At 41.5% G+C, this 22,767-nt stretch overlaps 1 protein-coding gene across 1 annotated transcript in view; it reads left to right on the top strand.

Moving 5' to 3' along the window:
- The window catches only part of FBLN5 (fibulin 5), a gene marked incomplete at its 3' end in the record, with an annotated part of 44,656 nt that extends 22,913 nt beyond the window's left edge, over positions 1 to 21,743 (top strand). The window contains exons 5-10 of the mRNA XM_009587925.1: positions 10,455 to 10,577; positions 13,834 to 13,950; positions 14,919 to 15,038; positions 17,874 to 17,996; positions 18,537 to 18,663; positions 21,548 to 21,743. Coding sequence (XP_009586220.1) covers positions 10,455 to 10,577; positions 13,834 to 13,950; positions 14,919 to 15,038; positions 17,874 to 17,996; positions 18,537 to 18,663; positions 21,548 to 21,743 — 806 coding nt within the window. The remainder of the gene's footprint in view (positions 1 to 10,454; positions 10,578 to 13,833; positions 13,951 to 14,918; positions 15,039 to 17,873; positions 17,997 to 18,536; positions 18,664 to 21,547) is intronic.
- Positions 21,744 to 22,767: the final 1,024 nt, after the last annotated feature.

Raw genomic sequence — 22,767 nt, 5'->3', positions numbered from 1 at the left:
CCTGCTGATGAAGATGAAACCATGTTGAGCAGCAACTGCTTGGTACCTCCTAATTCAGCATGTTCAGTGTCATCAGCGGGATGCTAACACATCTCTACCCAACTCCAGCAGGGTACTTGGGTCATTCTTGTTCTGTTGTACCACAGCTACGAGGAATAGTGTAAGTGCAGTGGGGAAATAACTGAGATTCCCAAATCACATGCACTGACCATGGCTTTCATAAGTTGTGCAGAACCTGCAACAGGAAATCATAAATCCAGAGAGTACAGTTATGCTCCAGTGCATGGAGCTTCCATGTTTAAGCAAAGCCCTTAATTGAAATCAGTAGTTTGTCTCATTTCTGATCCCACAACTAACATGCAGACTGTGCATTTGTGCAAAAGCTCTCATGGGACAGCGGAAATAGTCCACACAACCGGGTGTGATCTTGTACCAACAGGGAGCCCCGGTAATCGGTGGGAGTGAGGAGCCGCGGTCATGCAGGTGATGCCAAGTGTCTGAAGCATGCACAGGTCTGTTCCAAGCAGAAGGGGAAGAGGCTGCTGCCCCTTTTGTCCCCTTGCTATGCACTTACCTGCATGGCTGTCCTATAAATCTCAATCACAAAAGCAGGACTAGAACTGTGCTCAGAGAGCAAAGTCCTTTCACAGTTGAGCTGTTGTTTATAATCTTTGAGTAATGTTAAAAGTGTGCTAGCTAAGGAAAGGCTCAGATAGCTGGCAAGAGATCTAGAACCTGTGACACATGTTGAGCAATTTTCATACCACGCAGAAGGAGCAGCATTACAGATTCATACCTCACACTAGTTAGTATCCACTTCCAGGCTGACCATCTATGTGAAAAAACACTTTAATCCTTGTTTAGCAGTCAGCCAATAACTTAATGCATATGGGATGCAGATAGAAAATAAATTCAGCAATCAACGGCCAGTCCTCAGATGCTGAAATATGCAATTAAACAGGTGTTTAGGGACTTGATCTTGGATTATGTCCAAGCTCAGCAGGGTCAGTCGTCCTTGGAAAAAACACTGACCCCACACAGCAGCAGTTTGAATTTGGCTTCAGTCTGCACTTTAGGAATGTAGCATTGTTATTTCTCCCCTTTTCTTATCAAATGCAATTATCTTGAGAAAAAAAACTTTTGAGAAAACATGTGATTTCACTCAGTAAAAATCTACTACTGAGGAAATTATTTCTCAGTATCCAAATAAGGAGTGGGGGAGAAGTTTGGGGAAAGTGCTCTGTTCCAAGTAATCTTGGAACTGATACCCATGTTACTGAGCTCGGATGTTTAGTCCTGGCCTGCAATTATTCCTATAAAAAATAGACATCCAATCTTTGTATTATTTTAAAATGCAGCCCCGAGGGTTATAAATGACTGAATGAGCTTCAGTGTTTGAGCAGACAGAGATTCTGGAACGAGCTCACAGCCTTGAGTCTCTCTGCAAGAACTTTGTATCTCAAGAGCAGGGTAAGCTCCTGGGGTTGTGATGGTACAACAGCAGGGCTAAAATACAGACAGAATAAAATAAAGAACTAGGGCCCCAAAATCACCCACACCTCCTAGTAGAAGGGGGAAGAAGACTTCCCATGGCAAACGTTTTTTGATCTGCAAGACCTGTGCTCTCACAACTGTCAAATTAATCTTCAGCCTTACTGTGTTGAACCCCGTGGTGCTAATGGCTCTCAAATAATCATGATAGCAAAAACATACCCACTTTTGTCAATGGTTGATCAAAAGAAGGAAACACAGCCATAGCTACTATTGTGACCCACAGAAATTTGTGGCATGATTATCAGAATTCATTACTTAAGAAAGGAAGTCATGCATGCTAAGTATGTTCCAAATAGAACAAAATGTAACAGTCCATCTGCGAAACAGCGTACATTGCCAAAAGCATATCGTCTTGGAAATCTGCTGTCCACATTGGCTTCCCTCTTGAATACAGAGTCCAAGCAAAGTTTCTCTTCTAATCGCCAAAGTCTCCAGGAATGTGGTTCTAGCTCAGAGATGGTAAGTCCACGTCCTTCCACAATAGCTCTCTGCTAGGGGTGTTACCACCTTGCCAGCCAGCAGGGAAAGGAGCTGTCATGGAGGGAGTGGAACGGTCACAGCACCCTGAGCATGGACCACGCCTGTGGAGGGATAAGCGTAGTCACGGGTCCCACTGCTTTCAACACCAGCAGATGGACTTAACAAGGCAGTAGTCTCCCTTGTTCCTGTAGTGGCAGGTGCAAATCATATCCTTGGGATGGAGCTTCTTTGGTAAGCTTTCCACAAGCATTTACTCTGTCGTGTGGTATGTAACCACATGCTCATAAATACCAAAAGGAAACTCAAATATATTTATCTAACATTTTTTTCTTTTAAAAGCAGTTTTTGTCAAGAAAGTATTTTCCTGAAGGACTCTGATGTTGTTTCTGAACTGATGAGCTGATCTTAAGGACTTTGTTTCCTTCTGTATTCTTTAATGCATAAAGTCCTCTTTATGCACAAAGTCCTGTTCTTCTGAGCAGAAGAAAGGCAAACAGTGTCTTTGCTTACAGTTTTTGAATCTCACTGTCCAGTGGGCAGGTGTTTCCTGTTCCTAAGCACCTCTGCTCCTTCTCCTCTTGTCTGCTGGCTTTCTCTCCTGGCTTTCCACCTCTTAAAGTCACTTAGCTTGCCATGTCACTTCCTGCATGCCCACTTCTAATCTGCAGTTTAGTCCTCTCTGGGCTCTTGTGATTCAACACATTGTCTGTGATAATAACTTGGATTCTTACTCTTTATCTTGCTCCATGCTTCATAAAGATGCAATCATTCTATGTGTCCTGAAAGGAAGGTGGTTGGCATGCCCAACATCTTTAGGCTGATGACTCAACATCTTCTAGCATAAGAATGTTATCAACATTTTCTAAGCTTTCCATATGTTTTCTGCAATCACTACAAACATTAGAGGTGCAATATCTCTCTCTAAAAATCAAATTTATTGATAAAAGTACAAACAAAAAATGAAAAATCGCACATTTGTACATTTAAATCTTTGCAAAGGAGAAATAATTTGGAAGAACTTTACAAATTCCTATCCCCATTTTCAGCAGTTTCACTGGCCAAGATAGATCTCTTAATGGCCTAGGAAATGAAAAAAGATGTAAGGTAAGCAGAAAATCTCAGGTGTGATGGCTATGGATATAGATAAAAATAACTAAACATTGAATGATGTTAAATCATGCAATGAAGACTTTAAGACACCACTTTGACCACATAATCTGTATTTTTTGTGACACAGGCCACAGAACCTTATCCAGCAATTGGTGTTTCAAGCGCACAGTTTTTTGCTACAGCATATTTCAAAGAAGAAATACTGTTCAGGAATAAGGCCCTAAAGCACTATGTGCTTTGTTATGTTTTTTCCGATGGTTAATCAGTAGTACTATTAAAGTTTGAGCCTTATTTTTATTTTGAATTTGTCTTCTGAATACTGAATTTCATCCCATTGTCTTTTGCTAGCTTTAGTGACCATCTCCAGCTAAAGACGTTGTTTCCATGAAGATGTTTACAGATCACAGGCAAATACACCTTGAACCTTTTCTTAAATAGATTATTAAATGGAGCATTATCTTGCTCTGAGACAAATTTTCGTGATTTGGAATTACTCTTCGGAGATTTCCTGATCTCTTTGCAATATCGCTTTTTGAAGTGTTGACACCAGAAATTTCAGTAGTTATTTTACTAATGCAATATACAGTGGTAAGAACAATTTCCTGTGTCTACTCAGTGTTCTCATGTTTATGCTTGTCCTTCCAGCAACACTGTGTCAGGAAAAGTTCACATTCAAGTGATTATTTTTAATGACCCCAGAGTTATTTTCATGACCAACATTTTTTACTCTTGATATATGACCTTGCATTTGTTTGCCTTGAAATGCACTTTCAAATGTGCCCATCATACCTAGCAAATTACTTTTATATGAGTTCTGTTCACTTTTTAGTTCGTAACTCCACCACCTTGTGATCCTCTGCATTTTATCCCAAATGTGGAAAACAGTGGACCAAAACCTCAGCATCCTGTAGACACTCACAGCATGATTCCACATTTATGATTCTGTCTTGAGATTTCTCGTGTCCTAGTTTTAGCCTCTTTCGTTTGAGCAATATTGAATATGTCTGGTCTTAATGCAATGGATTAGAGTATTGTTTTTCTTTTTATGCTATGATTTCTTGCGATATTATTGATAGAAATGAGAGTGGCCTCAGTCCTGCATTCTTTGTGGACATGAGTCAGTATAAAAGATCACTACGTCTTCTGATAAGAATTAGCCTCCCTGGTGAGATGTGGTGTTGTGCTGCAGTTTGACATCCAGGTTTTCTTTCTGACTATATTAATATGCTGTCCTGTTTTTTTGTATGTATGGTTTTTAAATTATTTCATTTTTTAAAAATTTATGGGTGATGAATTAAAAATTTAATTCATTGTTCTATAATGTGGCTAAATTCTAAAGAATCAATGAAGATTACTGCTAGCTTTTACAGATAACATAACACAAAGCCAGTAATTTGCATGTGAAACACAATTAGTTCATTTATTTATTTTGACATTGTAAATGATATCTATCCACTCACCAGGCATCCTGCCATCCATTAAAAATACAATCTGTACCAATAAAAACAAAGCATCAGCACATCACATCCCACAAAAGGCAGCCAGTCAGCCAGAAATATAAAAAAACCACTTTCTCCACCCTTCCAATCCCCAAATGAAACCCCCTTGCCCCAGTCACCTCACCTCTGTCAAAATGTCAAGTAAACAGAACATCACACCCCGGGGTTGCTAGACCAAACCACCACAGCCATAAATTTTTAAGGCAGACACACTGAGCTAATAGAGAGGGATGTGGTTAATTTTGGAGTATTCAGGCTCAGGGTTTTGCAGCAAGGGCTTCCTTACAAATGTATATGGAGATGCCGCCTACCTATTCTCTCACTCAGTCAGTAAACCAAAAAGGTCTTTAAAACTCCTGGCTTCAAGCCATGAGGCTCTGTGTTTGTTCTGGGTGGTATTTCTTAGGAGGCAGAGAGCAGTGGTCTGGATGGGCCGTGTGGATGCTCTCAGTATTCAGTTGGGAAGTAACAAAGTGAATCGTTCCCACTTCAGGTCAAATTTTAATTTCAATCTAGACTTCCGCCTGAACTTCTGCCCTTGGAACTAGCTGTGGGAGCAGTAATGTGAGAGAACATAGACGACCGCTAATTTGCTAGCACACAGCAGCCTAATCAAGAGCTGAGACATCCAGGGCCAGCGTTGGCCAAGCACTCCTTGGCAAGAGAAGTTTTGAACAGGGATGCATCCTGCCCTGCCTTGGTTCTCTAGTGTGGTTTTGAGTGCTGAACAGCTGCTTTCTCAAAATCAGGAACCTCTAAGGAGTCACCCAGAGTCACTAGTCACTTGGGAAAGTTTGGACTTACTCAAAGTTATTAGGTATGCCGATCTTTAACATCCTCTTGTTTTCATATGTAATTTCACAGCAACAGTCCCAGTCCTGTCTGTAAGGGTAAGAAGAGGTGTGGTAGCTAGATAACTCTTTCAGTTTGCCACTGACTGTGTCAATAGTTCTTTCTCTGTTTCAGTAACTACTGGAAACTTTGAGGTTCAGTGCACCATTAGGGTAGAACAGTAACATTGTGAGTAGCATAAAGTTCAGCTGAAAGAGCCTCTGAGGTCTCATAGTAGAACATAATGCTTTCAGAATGATGGTTAATCTCTCACTTTAGATCTCATTAGCCAATGTAGAGGCTGCACAAAATTTCTGAAAAAGTCGCATCTTTAAGTGTTCATATAATAGGGGCAGGTTGTACACGGCTACATGAAGGACTACAAGTCAGAAACACCTGTGACCTGTTCCTGCTTCTGACTTGTTGAGTGGTTGCAGGCTAGTCCTTTAATTCCTTAGTCTTGAATGTCCTGGTTAAAATCCAAGGGTACTGATACTTATCACCAAGTGGGACATTGCAGGGTTTCGTAGTACAGTTTGATTTGTATTAGGATTGGAAGGCTTCAAATAAAAACAGACTAATTGTGAACTGTCTCTGTATACAAGAGGACAGGCCCTGCCCTGAGTAGTTTTAGATGCTAAACAGTGAGGGAGGCTGGGCTACGACAGAGACTTTGTTATCCCCATTTTTTAAATAGGAAGCAGGGCAGTGGAAGATGAAGAGCAAGGATGAGTTCCCACAGGGTAAATTTTCAGCACATGAGTTACAGTGTGGTCACTGCTGCTGTGCCGGTTCCTTGTCCTGCGTAGTAACTACCAGGCACCTTAGTCTGTTTTCACTGAGGATAGACCTAATTTATATTTGCTTCCTAGTTCACCTCATGGCAATTCTTCTTGTAGCCACATACTGAGTAATCGAGCCAAAATCACGGAAGAGGTATTCAATAACACTAACTATTAGTAATACCTAGACTTGCTCTTGGGATGCAGGTAATGTTTTCTAAGGATCTTGGCAATGAAAGATACTAAAAGAAGGTTCAGTATAATGAAAACCATCCTTGGCTATCAGTAATGGGTGACACCATCTGATGCTTTCATGGTAGCGATGCCGAAATCATCAAATATCACAATCTATTAACACCTTGAATGGGGCGCAGTGGGGCTTCTAGGGTTTCTTGCTAGCTTGCTTCACTTTAGTAACTCTTCTGCTCTCCAGCTGATTAGACTTTACTTTGGGGCTCAGACAACTCATTGCGGTATTTCTTTCCATGGTGAAAACTGCAACACAAGCTATGCTGGGTCCGAGGCACTCTTCCAGGTTCCAGAAAACTGCATCTCAGGGACCTCTTAGCCACATGTGCTATCCTTGTATTGAGTAGTCCTTACAATTTTTTATTCTCTGAATTTGTCTTATCTGCTTTGAACCTACAAAACTATTGGCAATTTAGTATCATGTACATTTAGCACCACAGTTTTACTCTAATATTGTGTATGACCCATCACAAGGGCAGAGGTAGTACAAATGAGCTTTGAAGTGATATTCCCAGGGCATGACTACACCTAAGATTTATGTTTGAACGGGACAGAAATAAGCTATGCAACCAGAACAAGAAATTATTTACACATTATTGTCTAGCTGTCAGGTTGTTTCCACTTGCAATTTTCCACTCAACCAAAAATGACCTGGGAGTGTTTTGATATAGTTTCTATGCTGGCACTTAAGCCTAGTGAATCCATTATAGGCAATCTCTCGAAGATTTATGACTAGTTTTCTCCCCAGTGGAAATAATTTGGGTTTTTTGTTTTCCTTTCCCTGTCAAATGTCTAGTTTTGACTTTATCAACTACACCAGTTCTCACTGTATGCCGCACTGTGTAAATGGGCTGGGCAAGGCACCCTCTGTCTCCCAGCTCTGATCATAGAATCATAGAATCATAGAATCATAGAATCATTAAGGTTGGAAAAGACCTCTAAGATCATCAAGTCCAACCATCAACCCAACACCACCATGCCCACTAAACCATGTCCCTAAGCACCTCATCTACACGTCTTTTAAATACTTCCAGGGATGGTGACTCCACCACTTCCCTGGGCAGCCTGTTCCAAGGCCTGACCACTCTTTCAATAAAGAAGTTTTTCCTAATGTTCAGTCTAAACCTCCCTTGGCACAACTTGAGGCCATTTCCTCTTGTCCCATCGCTTGTTACTTGGGAGAAGAGACCAACCCCACCTCCCTACAACCTCCTTTCAGGTAGTTGTAGAGCGCGATGAGGTCTCCCCTCAGCCTCCTCTTCTCCAGGCTAAACAGCCCCAGTTCCCTCAGCCGCTCCTCATCAGACTTGTTCTCTAGACCCTTCACCAGCTTCGTTGCCCTTCTCTGGACACGCTCCAGCACCTCAATGTCCTTCTTGTAGTGAGGGGCCCAAAACTTCTTCAAGAGGATACCTACTGGTTAGCCAATTGTTGCACCGACATTTTTCTCAGTGTGCAAATATCAGCTTTCACTTAGTGAGCCCATGTAATGTAAATAGCCCCTGGCAGACAGGCTGGGATTATACTACCTGTTTGAACTGAGACGCCTGCTTGTCAAAAATAATTTATTTGATTGCATTGGCTGGCTCTGTCAGAGTTTAGCGGCGCATCATGGTAAGGGGCAATCTTAGAGAAAGCCAGAGACATGTAATGTAGAACTACGTGTGTACGCTCAGGGCCCAAGCAAAAAGATTTGATGTTACCAGTAAAGCTGTTTATACCTGCTGGTTGCATAAAACTTCATTAATGAAGTCAGTGAGGTATTATTCAGTGTAAAACGTGGGGAGTCAAGGTGTTCTGCATGGACGACTTCAGGCTGATCAGGTTTTCTAGGGACAGCAGAAACTCCACAGGTAGCCTCCGTTGAAAAAAAATTTGCATTCAAATGGAAATATGTCTCCAGTGCCACCACAAAAGGTGAAGACTGGGAGTAAGCAAAGAAATCTGCTTGGTAGATAGCAAAGAAAAGAGGATCGATGTCTTACTTTTCCGGAGCGATTGTACTGCTGTTCATGCAACTGCTGCAAAGATGACTCGGGAACAAAACCGATCCTGTAGCCACCCGCTGCTTTTGGTGAAGGATGCCTGTTGTACCCCTGCAAGAAAGATGCACCACAGAAGAGTGGAGGATCTATAGTCTTCAAGCAGCATTGCTACCATATGTGGTGGTAAGACCCTGGCCCTCATTTTGTCTCCACTGTATTTCATCTATTAATATTACTGGAAGCAGGGAAAATTAAAATCTCCTTTTTAAGCTCGGGGTAGGTTAGAAACAGCAGAATTGGCCAGATCCCAAGGTCCCACTCCTAAAACAATAAGCAAACATGACAAATAGAAAGCTTTTTCATTTAGAAAACATTAATGTCATTCTTATTAAATTTATGGTTAGATAAAATCTGTGTTCAAATATTACCAATTATGTGTGATATGCTGTATGAAGGGAGGATCCAGAATTTTTAGCCCAATCACAGAAGCAATAACTGAACAGAAAAACATATCTATGTACCTATATAATCTAGACTTGTTATCTTACCCCTTTCCCACTTCCCCCACCATTTTGCCAACCTTCATCTGGCCAATAAATATGTGGGAACCGATTTCCGACAGAGTGTATTACCTCCAATTGTGCCACTCTTGTTATCTTGCCGGTTTTGAGCCACCATAAATTGCTCTGGTACAGACGTTGGCAAGATAAGAACTCTAGACTCTCTCCATATATATCATATGCATGTATTTATTTATATATCTGAACATGTTAGATATGCTGCTGTGGTAGATTGGATCAGTTATTTCGTGACTGCTGGGATTTTACAGCCAGCTGGCTGTGCTAGGTGCCTCGGGGCAGATACTGAGACGTAGTTCGTGCCCTCTGCTGCCTGCACCAGCCCAGTGCATTTGTGAGATACTTTCAGTCATGACCCAACAAGTCTGGGTTAATAAGAATCGGGGGGGATCACGGGAGTAGCATTGCTTGGATGACATAGTACTTCAGCAAAGGCCAGTGCACAGTATGCTGGAATAAAAAATAGTTTAGGTATCAATAAATAAAACATAGAAATCTGAGTTGGCTGAAAAAATGACACAATTTATCTTTTGATATTTCCATTTCTGACATCTAGAGGCAAACCCGACGCCAGAAACATCAGGGAAGAGATTGAGCAGGAGGGATTCAAATTGAACTTCTGACTCTGAAAGGCATTTTTAATCAGTTAGGTTCCAGGGTCCTGGCTTACATAAATGTAGGAATGCTATTCACCTCCTTTGGGGGGGAAAAAAAAAAAAAGCCCACCACAAAAACACCCTAAGGGGTTGTAATAAAAAACCAAATACATTAAAAACAATAAGGATGGTAAAAAAAATTAAAAAGAAAAGAGTTTTATCATCAGGAAATTGATTCCAGGGAAGTATACATTTTTTTTGTCAGGTAAAGGTTGATTTTGGTTGAACCTTCTGTCAGAAAAATTACAGTGAGATAATCTGCATTGGTGGGGGTAGGAAGTAATTTTTTTTATATGTCTGAGTTGTGTTTGTACATCTCTCGAACTCCTGTTCATCCCTCGCTCCACTGTGGGGTTATATAGCCCTTTCAGCAGCCTTTTCCTAGGACTGAACACTGCCCTGCAGCATGGAAATCCCAGTTCAGCGACACAGCAAATGTGGAAATAATAAGAAGCTCGAGGTAATGCGATCTCTTTCTTGAGGATCTCTGAGAAACACTGGGTCATCTGCAAAAGGGGGAGATTTGATGAGCACGCTCAGTTCTCCCTGCCCCCAGACATTTATTATTATGAATTTTACTTCAGGTTGTGGTCATCCTCTCCACTCCACCACACTTTGGTTCCTTGTACGGAGCCGGTGTTCACATTGTGAGTGCAAACCCCTGTACAGTGTGAACAATCTTTTGTTGTTGCCATTTCTAATATTTTCTTGCTGTATTTCTGTATTGCAGATGTGGATGAATGCGCTTCAGATTCTCACCAGTGTAACCCCACCCAGATCTGCATAAATACTGAGGGGGGCTATACCTGTTCCTGCACTGAAGGCTACTGGCTCTTAGAAGGCCAGTGTTTAGGTAAAAACCTCATGCAATATGGTGTTTGAGCATCTGTTTATGTGTACCTGTGAACAGCTGAAATAATGTCGCTGAGCATCTTTGTCAAGTACACGGTTAAACCTTCGGCTATGTGGAAACTGTCTTTCATCTTTGTAAGTGCCAATGGTATGCTTGGCAGAGAGACTCCCTCACGGAACAAAAGTGTAGATGTAAATGCCGTATGACTAGCATCCATGTAACACGTGGGATTTTCATATTCCCAGTCTGAAGGATTCCCTTTCATACAAGATCAATCACAAGCATGTATACAAAAAGATTTATTCCCAAACAGACCTGTCCTTTCCACACCGTGACCCTGTGGACCCAAAGGGATCAGTATTTGATACCAGGAAACAGACCAGTAAATCCCTAGATTCAACCAGCCCTTTTGCTTGGGGGTGAGAAAAAAATGACTTCTGAACTGGGTGCCATTTCAGTAGCTTCCAAGCAGTTTTATTTCGATTTTATTATTTTCCTTACAGCAATGTCCTGTTCATCCTTTTAGCTCAGCCCTGTTGAAAAAAAGGTCCCTCGATAAATAGCATGGGAAAACCTTCCAGCTCCCCTCTCCTCCAGCCCATTCCCCTCACTTGACATGCCATGGGATGATGAAGTAGATGTTAATTTTAGGTACACAGATAGGACCTAGGAGATAGGACAACTTTTTTCTTTTTTTTAAGTTTGCTCATTATTATTTTTTTCCCCTTGGCGCAGGCTGTTTGCCTGCCAGATCCGCGGAGCTGGACCGTCCTGTCACAACACCTCCGCTGGAAGGAGAATGGGCTTTCCCTGCCCATTCATCCCTGGAGCCTCTCCAGTTATTTTCCAACTTTCTCCTCCCAAGTACCAATTCCAGTGAAGGACTGACTCATGGCAGCTTTCCTAACTACTGCAAACAGCTGCTGGGTAACTCACCTAGCAGGGACGGAGCTGAGCCTCATCCAAGCTGGGGTCTGTGCAGCCATAGCCACTTTGGGGAGTCACTGTCTTGTCGTTCCCCTGGGATATGAAGTCTCCAAGCCCCCTGCTCCTTAATCTCTGATAATTCCTCTTCTCTTGGGAAAAAAACTTGTGCCGGGGCTTGTACAGGCGTACGTGATGGGGTGGGGATGAGGGAGGGCAGGGAGGGGGATTCTGCTCTGCATCACCTGTTTTGTTTGCCATTTACTTCTCCCAGTTACAGCCCGAAAGGGTTGTGTGCAGCATTCAGGATTTGGACATGGATCTAAAGCACTTTACTGCTTGATGGGTATACCAGAGAACTGAAATGGCTGCATTGCTGAATTGATTCGAGTATCTGCTTATGCTATATAAATAGACAATAACATCCCAGTGTTGCCCACTTTAAGTAATCCTGGGGTGGATTATTACAAGGCAATGCAAAGAGCTAAAAGCAAATTGTGTTTAGAGCTGTTATATTTTTCCCTAAAAGTGTCAAAAAGTCTCAGTTTTCCATACTTTCCACTGGCCTTGGAGAAGTGATTTTTGCTGGCATGAAGCAGTAAAAGACCATTTACTGTAATCAGAGGGCTGGGTTGGGTTTTAGAGACAGGCTTTTTTGGTGCACTGTTAGTAACCCACAGTTACAAAAGCTACACTTCTATCTGTTGTAATTATCCCAGTAAAGTTAATACAGGAAGAGCCAGTGCAGCAGTATCCACATGACCCACCCAGAAGAAGCAGCCCTGTAAAAGTCCTTATCCTCAAAACGTAGCACTCTTGAGATAACAGTCCTGCAAAAGCCAAAGCATGTATTTAAAGTAATGCATTGTGTCAGTCAAATGAGTATTAATTTACTTAAAACCCATGTCACTTTTTGCAGGATTTGGGCCAAGCCTACTGCTGGTGTACATACCATAGCTGACCCTGGCCTTTAGGTTATCTTGCTATTTAGAATGCAGTGGGAAAAAAAAGCTAGTGAGGGCAAAACTGAATGTCAGTGTCCTTGTTGTTTTACACAGACAGAGTATTTCCAAGACTTTTGACATTTTCAGAATGGTTTCCTGAGACTCTCTATGGCAAAACTGCCCCAATGAGGCCAACAACATAACTTGAACTGCAGGATGTAGCTACTTATACAACAGATTCACAACACTCTTGTTTTTATGGTATTACCACATCATGTCAATGTTCAAGTTGTTCAAGGATTCAGTTTCCCAACACATTCTTAATATTTAACACTAAAACAGGAAGCAGCCAATTTAGCTAACAAATAATGAACTGCTGGAATTCATGCAGATATATATGTATATGTGTGAACCATAGGGAGAATACTGTCATTTTGATTTTCACGTGCGTTGGAACCTACCATGGGGGTAATTTCACCAAAATCTGTGCCCTCCTGCTTTGGTTCTTCTGGCGAACTCACTGGAGATAATACACTTGGGTTTCTACTGCACAAACTTAACTTCAAAGCTTTGAGAGAAGCCATTAAAAAAATCTCCATAAATCAAAAGCCAGTTGATACCAAAGGAGATGTAAAGCTTTGGAAAGGACAGCTATTCCAGGTGTTTCATTCCAGTTCTTAGTCCAGGGGCAAAATTTTTCTAGCACTTACCATCATACATATCTTACAGCATTTTCTTGTGCTTGTAACAGCCAGTTACATATATTGCTAGTGCTGCAATTCAGCCCAAACTGCTATTTTGGTATTAAATTTACTGTTTACATTTTAGTGTCTATAACTTGTCAGTTAAAAATTCATATAAAATGTGAATGTGACTATTTGAAAAAGAGTCTTTAAGGAATATCCTCTCTAAAAAAAGTATTTAGTAACCAATACTTACTGCTTTTCTAGTGAGCAACTTTGTCATATGTGAAGGTAAAAAAGGTTTCTATCTTGATTCTGACAAAACTTTGCTACGACGCTGGCCATGCTTGTGCTGACGGGCTGTGCCAGCTGTCAGGTATGCTTCAAGGTAGCTGCTTCATGGGACTGACTCTGGGCTTCCTGATGACATCACATTAAGCTGAAGATGACAGCAATGACAATCAGTTCATAGGACATACTGATAGATGTCAGCTGTGGGTAAAAACACATTACTACATTATTCTGGGTAGAGATGTATTTTAACTATAACTCTGGGTCTGAACACCTGAAAGTTTGGGTGTTATATCCGTAACCAGTATGCTGCGTTATTTCGTGTTATTGGCACCGTTGACTCAGTGTGTTTGCTGCTTTGTACCTGCCTGTGAAAATGCAGACCACTCTACTTCTCATCTTTCCCATCTGTAGATATAGATGAATGTCGCTACGGCTACTGCCAGCAGCTGTGTGCCAATGTGCCCGGTTCCTACTCCTGCACGTGCAACCCAGGCTTCACCCTCAATGATGATGGAAGATCATGCCAAGGTACTGTGTATGGTAAACCATGACCGAAATCTTTGGTCCCAACCCAGCAACATTCTTAAAACTTGCTTAGTTTTCAGAATACAAGTAACCTTCCCAACACTGCTTTTGAAAATGTTCACAGGTTTGTCAGCCTGAGATATTTCTGTAGTTTCACAGTACCTCGGAAGGGTACAGGTGCAACATGACCAGTGTTTCAGGAGAAATATGCACAGAGGCCCAAGCCCCCTAAAATACAGTTACTCAATTCACAGAAATTACCAAGAGTTTAGGCACTGAATTCACTTTTAAAATCTGAGGCTGTGTGACCCACCCGAGACAGGAAAACTCTGTCAGATCAGTAAATTAGATCTGAGTCTCCCAAGTTCCAGACTAGGGTCCTGAGCATTAGACCATCTTTTGCTGTGATGTGCTACCTCAATCAAAGTCAACACAATCTCTTCATAAAGCCTCTCCCTAGCTAAGCAGGGAGCATCTTCCCACACGCTGCAGGAAATGGTCTGTGCTAATGATGTCCAGAAGCTGCTAATGTCCTAAAAGGAAAAAAAAAATTTGGTTTTGTCTTAGTCCTAGGTTTCGAAGAGGACCGTTCCTCATTGCATTATCTTCCTCAGGAATATCCTGCTGCATTTTGTTTCAGGTCTGTTATGACAAAATCAGTTCAGTAGTTTTAAAATTGCAGGATAAAGACAGAAGCATTTGTAATAAATATTTCATCCCCATCTTCCATGTTATTTTTTTGATTGAATACATTCCCAAAATGCTTCATTTCCACGCATGTTGTGTTTCAAACATGCTATTTCCAGGCATCAGCCTGAATCCCAATAAACAATACTGACTTGGTTATATTTTTTCAGAACAAATCATTCTGACTGTACAGCTAATCTCTTTGAAATGCTTTACAGTAATGAATTGAAAATAGAGTTTGGGGAGAAGTCATTGATGATGCATTGGGCATTGGTTTCCCATAGATCTGAACGAATGTACAAGCGAAAACCCTTGCACTCAGACCTGCGTCAATACCTACGGCTCTTTTCTCTGCCGCTGTGAACCTGGCTACGAACTGGAAGCTGATGGAGTTAACTGCAGTGGTAACTGTCTTTAGCTATTTATTGTTTTGGCTTCCTTAGTTCTATTAAGTTTTCTTTTTCCAAGGTACTGTTTTGTACATGCTTTTTAAAAAGTTTTTTACCTTGGTCCACGGTTAGCAGCAGCATAGCTGCAACTCATATGATCTTCTTTCCAGTTAAAGCACACAGCAAATACTCAGAAAAGCACAATGGAGGACGGCTACAAATGGTTTTAAAGAAATAAGCTAAATATTAAAAAGCTCCAAGATAACAGCAAAGCATAAGAAAACGCTTTGTAATGCTGAACAGAAAGCTTTAATAGAGCAAGTAAAGTAGGGATAGTCCTAGAACATTATTCCATGATTAAAGAAATACCTTATATAAAGCACTTTTCCATTTGTCTGTTGAATGCATGTATTCCTCTTGCTCTTACGACTGCATGCTTCTGCCTGAAACTTTCCCCAGTTTCCCCTGTATGAGTCTGGCTACACCTCAGAAACAATGTATGGTTTCTTAGTACAGCTATTGCTAATCTGTGCAGCACATAGCAGAAGAAACTGTGCTTATGTCACTGTACTTTTTCCTCTCTTGTTTTTGTTTTTATTTTATTGCTTTATTTTAATTGAAGGCAAAACTTATTTCTGTGCTTAGTGTTCCCACAGCCTGATAAAATTAGAGAATCCCGCCAATATTTCTTGGAAGGAAAAACACACTGGAAAATACTTGTTTTTTAATTTACAGTAAACAGACGTAACATGCTGTTTCTGAGAGAGAAGACATGTGATATGCAGTATGTGTATAGATTAGTGTTTTCAAAGCTGTTCTTCCCTGCAAACCTCCTTATTATAAGGGAAAGAACAAAGACTTACATCTCTAAAGGGTCTTACGCGTTTAACATTTAGAGCTGCAACACCTAAGTTAAGTTTTCTGCTTTCTAATGGAGTTTCTGCTTCTAAGTTAGACTCCTGCACCTTTTTATGTGCTCCTGAGCTACCTGGGGGGGCCTGAACCAGTTAAGTTCAATGCAATGCTACATAAACACTGCCAGTATAAAATCGTGACAGAAGAGGTGGTGCTTGAGCCTCATTCATGTCTGAGAGTTAAGCCAGCAAAAGGGACTTTCCACCACCCAGATTCAGAGCAGAAAACCTTTTCTTGACAATTCTGTGCAAGAAAATGCTCATCAAAGCAGGTCAAATTTCTCTGGATGAGCTTCTTTCACTTCACAAGCAATCACTAGACATTGCTGAGGCTCACAAAGTGAATGCCTGGTTAGGAGGACACTCCTATGAGACACCTAGGATCCAGACGTACAGCCGCTGGATTAGCCCAAGGCCTAGAAGCCATCTTACCTTGAAGATGGGAGGCATCCCAGCCCCAATTCAAGGAGAGAGGCAGAGATTTCAACCTGTCTTTCCCAACATTGGCATTATTTTCTAATCACAGAGGTCTTGCGTGTGCATTAGATGTGCTCTGAAATGCCTACCATCTTGTCCAATAGTCAGCAGAATGCCAGAACTGTTTACGAACAGCAAAGGTGTGTCTGTCCTGTGTGGGCTCAGCAGCAGACATGTAGGACCCTTGGGGCTCTAAGTCCCTCCAGCACTTGAAGCAGCTGAGCGCAGGTTATATGAATCCGATGTGCTGGAGGTCGGGGCTAGGACACCTCAAGGGGGTGGGTGATATCTCGGTCCCTTTATGGAGTCAGCCCTTGGTCCATGTTTTGTCAGGAAGGTGTTTTTTCCAGTGAACTTGCTGGGGCAAGTCACACAGTAAGAGGACTATGTTGATGTAGCGTTCCTTTCATCTCCCTTTTGATAATGTGGTTGCAGCCATAAAGCCACTTTAACATATTTGGACTTCAAATACTTTCCAATCCAGCTGCACAAAACACCAAAAGTGAATAAATGGACTGAGCCCGATTTAGAAGAAAGGGAAATTCAGTCTGAAGAGTAAAAGTGATTTGCCTGGGAGAGTCAACATGTCAGAGCTGGGAATAAGAACTTGGGAGTTCCTGGCTGGGGCTCTGGCCTTTGTTTCTTTCTTCCCCTGAACAGGGAAATAAGGAAATGATTAACTGCAGCCTTCCTCAGTCTAGCGCCTTTGTATGTGTTTTCCCCTCAGTCAGCCATGCCTCCATGTGCAGCTCTGAAGTTTGTCTTTCTTGCTTGAGCACAGTTTCTGCAGAATACAATGACTGGTCAATTCACGAGGGCAAGGGGAAACAAGCACAATTTCTGCTTTCAATCAGAGATTTGACAGACTGCTTAGCTTCCTGGGTATCTGGGAGATGGCTGGGCCTTCCAGTAGGTCTTACCCAAGTTGGGATAAGCTCTGTAGTCTTGCTGGAATGCCTTGGAAGTAACTGGCTAGAGGCTAAGAAACATAAAACAGCCGAGGCTGGCTGCAGGAGTTCTGCTGGGACCCATGTGGCCCTGGGAAAGGGAAGTTTGCTCTCCAGAAAAAAGAAAAAAAAAAGAAAAAAAAAGAAAAGAAAAACACTGCCAAGTCCCTCCTTTCAAATTACAGCTGCAGCTTTGTTGTTGGAGTAGCTCTATCTCTGACGTAAAACAGAACTGAAAACATGGCCAACTGGTGACAGGTATTCGAAAAAAAAAATAAATAAATAAAGCCACGCATTGTGTTCAGCAGCAGCTTTGGTTTCCCTAGGAGAAAAATGTTTAACCAAGAACTTATTGTATAGCATTTTACCACGTTGCTGCAGAGCTCTAGGGAGCTGGAGGGTGCCAACCTCCAGCTGGGATGATGGGCACGTAGTCTGGATGGCCACCTGCCTGTGGGACTGCTCTTTTGACTGTAAAGCCAAAGACACTAAACTTTGTTTTACCACTGCAGATATGGACGAATGCAGCTTCTCAGAGTTCCTCTGCCAGCACGAATGTGTGAACGGGCCTGGTTCTTACTACTGTATCTGTCCTTCGGGCTATAACTTGCTTGACGATAGCAGAAGCTGCCAAGGTAAGAACATTTCTGCGCTGATTAAAACCCAAGGGGACCAGAAAATAGGTCCTGTGTCTGGAAAGAGGTTTTCAAGAATTGAGATGCTTGGTCTTGGCATTGCACAGTGAAATACTCATAGGGGCCAATTATGTAATTCTGGTAAGAATGTCATCACGTGAATAGTCCCACTGAGGTGAATTGGTGTGTTGGTGTAAGTAAGACTTTACTGACTAGGAAACAGCTACGCAGGAAAGCCCTCAGATGCTCTCCTCTCTGCTGCACGTCTCTAGTTTTCCATTCTCTAAGGTCAGAGAGCTTGAGCAGCCAATTTCTTTTCTATTTTTGCAGCACTTAGCATATGGGAGCACTCCAATAAGCAGAAATGAATGGAGTGAAAACTGATCTTAAAAGAGGAGCCAGTTATCAAAAGGCCACTTCTCGTGCTGCAAGATTGTTATGAATTTTGGGACAATTCCTTAAGATGGAAACCGGTTTGTAAGAGTGGTGTCTTGCTCATATTTCCCTGCTTTAGCCTTTCTCTTATTTCTTGTGTTTTAGATATCAATGAATGTGAAAACAGAAACTTCACCTGCACTCCACAGCAAACGTGTTTCAATATCCCAGGAGAATATAAATGTTTAGACCCAGTAAGATGCGAGGATCCTTATATCCAGATTAATGAGAAGTGAGTAACGTACCCACAGCCACAAAAGCGAATTCTGTGTGAAGCATATCTAGAGTGAACCAAATAAGCTGCATTTTTACACAGCCATGAAGTGTGTCTAGAGAGCTATACATACATGCTGTTGCTGCATTTACCATTGGTAAGCTTTATAAAAATAATAAATTGCAATTCCTTACTAGGTCACCAGGTGAGATATGATATGATACTCAAATGTGTGGGAAGTTAGACTGGGAAAACACTTGTCAGCGAGTAGAGAAAACAGCAAGGTTTGTAATGTAAAAGAGACATTTACTTACATTACTAACTGACTTCATATACGCTCAAATGCAGCCTGCTTATTAGTATGAGTATTTCCTGTAAATATTAACTAGCTTATGTCTGGGAAGTACTTTAAAACATTAAATGATACTTATAGCAGGATACAAGTAGTTTCCTACTGCTTAAAGGTCAAAAGTGCTGAAAAGTCTACAGACTGGTTTGCCTTGTCCAGAAATTGGGTATGTCTGGATGGGGCTGTTAGCACTGTTACTGTCTAAATTTGGAATTATTTGAGTAAGCAAAAAATAAATCCCGCATTTCTAAAAATTGCCTGTTTCTTTTACATTTTTGTAGGTATTTGTCTGGGGCTCAAAATATTTCCGCTCCAGACAGATCTCTATATATTGCAGGCCATAGTATTTCATCCACAGTGTTTGCACTAAACCCAATTACTTGGGATTGCTTGGTAGCCTAATGTATTTTATAAAAAGGCAAGAATCATAGAATCAGCTTCTTTCCATTATAATTTATTCATGTCTTTATATTGCTTTCTGAACTAGGGCAGCTGACATGTTCTGTTCTTCCAGTTCTGGGTTTACCTACCTTCAGAGGTGTAGAGTCTTAAAATGGAATTTGAAATATCTGAAGCCTCTGTATCTAAATTCCCTGGAGCCCATCTATAGAGTCCTCGCAGATCAGCTTGCACCAGAACTCTCGATCTCTGAGCTTTGTGTTTGGTGGCTTTGGCTCGTGTCTAGATGTGACTGCATTTAATTTGTGGCTTATGTCTAGAAGTGGTCAGTATAAAAGCCAAGTGAATTCCTTGCATCTGTGTTTTCTGTGGAAGGAATTGGGTGTTTGTAATGCCAGGAGTCTTTTTATGGGGGACATGCCAGATGAACTGTCTGAAATTGGTGTCAGTAGTGGAGGTTATAGAAAAAATAGGCAAAAAGACCCAACTCTTTTCCAGTAAATTCCCCAACATGGCTTTTATAAAGGGACATCCTGCCTCACAACTTTATTAGAGTTCTCTGAAGAAATCAGCAGCATGTGGCTAGGGCACATGGGCTAGGGCACATGGGCTGGTGCTGTCTGTTTGGGTTTCCAAAGGCTTCTGAAAGAACCTCACATATGTTATTATGAAAATTAAGGAGCCATAAGTAAGAGAGAAGTCCCTGGCACAGAAGAATAAGAGGTTGAAAGATAAAAAATAAATAGAGTATAGTATTAAATTGTCAACTTTCACAGTGAAGTTCTGCAGAGGTCTGAGCTGGACCTACTTTGTCCAACATATTTGTAAGCAACCTGGGAAAAAGGATAAGCCGTGAGATGGGCAAAGTCTGCAACAGTATCTGAGGACAGTAGAGAAAAAGAGTGGGCAGAAAAGAATTGCAGAAGGAGCCTCAATGGCTGTGCAATAAAAATGGTAGTTGAAATTTGTGTAGATGAATGTAAACTAAAAAGACAATCCCAAATTCACAAATTAAATAAAGAACACTGATCTGATCATAATCCGTCCAAACTGAGATTTTAGGGTTGTTACAGATAGTTCCATGATCTGCAGTACTCACTAGAGGTCAGAAAAGCAATCTGAATTTGAGGTGTTAATAGGTAGAGAATATCCTTAGAGCACATGCCATTGTGTACCCATATCTTCAAGACTGTGAAGTTCCTTCCCTTCCTCTCAAAAGAAGTATAACTGGACAAAGGTTCATAAAGAGCAATGAGGATGTTCAAAAGTATGGAATAGCTTCCTTGTGAGAAACAACTAAGTTAGGACTCTTTAGCCAATAACAGGGTCAAATATGAAACCCTGAGTTGCGTGAGGAGGGTGAGCAGGGATTGACTGGCCACTCTCCCTTCAACAGAAGAGCTGGCAGCATCAGACGAAGTCAGCAAGGAGCAGTGCAGAGAGAGGTGAAGGGGGCTGTGGAGCTCCTGGCCACAGGGGGCTGTGGCTGACAAACATTCATGTGTGTGTAAGGGGAAGCTGGACAAGCTGATGGATAAAAAATGCATTAAGGGCTGATGAATACACAGAAGACATCTTTGTTTCAAGAATTTCCTGAGTCACAAACAATTGGAGGCTGTTGGTGGAAGTGTCATACACTTGGCCCGCTATCCTGCTCTTCCTTAGGGCTCTGCATTTGATGCTAGAGCTTTGGTTTGATCCAGAATGTCTCACTGTGTGTTTTCATGTAGTATATAAAAGATTGTTAAACAAAGAATACAACATTTATATAGCACCATCAGTGAAATGATTCAATAAACGTTATTTTGAAGACAGTTCAGTTTAAATTACTACCAGAATAAACACGCACTGGGTATTCTACACCTGCAGAGCTGCTTTAAAGAAAGTATAGATTTTCGGGTGATCTAAGGAGACAAAGGATGCCGAGATATTTTGGCCTAGAAGACAAGAAAAAGAAGGCAGGGATATACGTAGGCCAGAATAGTAACACAGATAATACTAAAAGTGAGAAAATTCATTACAAGTTTTTTTGATTCTTTTAGTTGGTCGACAACATTATTTGTTTATTTATTTATGCAGCTATATTTGCATATAAAGAATCAAATATTACAGCAATTTGTAACCCCTGATGACAATCCTATCTCTGACAATTAGCCGCTGCATGTGTCCAGCTGAAAACGCCGGTTGCAGAGATCAGCCATTCACCATCTTGTACAGAGTGATGGATATGGTGTCCGGGCGGTCTGTGCCTTCTGACATTTTTCAGATGCAAGCAACAACTCGCTACCCTGGAGCCTATTACATCTTCCAAATCAAATCAGGGAACGAGGGCAGGGAATTCTACATGCGGGTAAGTCTGGCGCTCACTGAGAGAAAACATGGTGTATCTTCTCATTAGCTGTTTAATGAATATCATTTAAACCTTCAGTACAAGGCATTTTTACATGCAGACACGCGGTGTGCTGATCTGCAGGGGCTTCTGGCTCTTTCAGGAAGCAAACACGCTTTTTTTATGAGACATTAGGTTCAGGAAAGTCCAGGACTGTACCCATGTCTAAGATTAGCTCAGGTCTCCCATGATCAAGAGAAACTATTGTGCCAAACCTTTTTTTATTTGATGGACAATCAGTAATTGTCACTGAACGAGTCAACGTTTCTCATTTGTTTTATTAAACTCTTCATTGGAAATCAAAAAACCTGAAAACCAAAAAAGTAAGCAAAAAAAAGTAAGCAATCCCAAGAATTGACTTTCTGGGTTCTTTGCTTTCATTTGTAATGTATTTTTTTCACTGAGAACACACATTTTATGTACACACTGTTAGAGAAAACACAACTTTTTTTTTTTAATCTGAATTTTCCTCAGAAGACATCTCTGTTCCCCAGCCATCTTCTGACATGCGGGGGTGATGGGAAGTGTCTGCACAGAATGAGGCACAGCTACCAGGGATGGTGGCGTTCAGAAGGTTGATTTCTAACTGTTGGCAAAACCTGGCTTTGATATTCACCTTAAGTGGTGTTCAGTGGCTATTGATGCTTCCCACGCCTCACAGAAACCGTTAGCGTGACAGATTTCGGTAGATTCCAACACATTTTTCTCCTGAGAGCCTCAGATTCTCACTGTTAAAAATAAGAAAATGTTTCAAAACTCCCAAATGACAAGTGGTCCAAGAATGATCATTTACATCTCACAAGATCTTTCCTGTTGCAAAGTCATTACTGATCCCACCGACCTTTTTCCCTCGTCTCGGTCGATCTGCCAGACGCTAAGGCTCCAGCGACCAGCATCGTTGCTCAAGTCTGCTAGTTTTCTTTTATTTATTTATCACACGCCCATTCATTTGTCCCCTAAACTACTCCGCTGCCACAAGCCGTCC

The sequence above is a fragment of the Fulmarus glacialis genome, unplaced genomic scaffold (assembly GCF_000690835.1).
Source record: "Fulmarus glacialis isolate BGI_N327 unplaced genomic scaffold, ASM69083v1 scaffold18291, whole genome shotgun sequence".
NCBI classification, from domain to species: domain Eukaryota; kingdom Metazoa; phylum Chordata; class Aves; order Procellariiformes; family Procellariidae; genus Fulmarus; species Fulmarus glacialis.
This window is presented reverse-complemented; position numbering and strand designations above follow the sequence as displayed.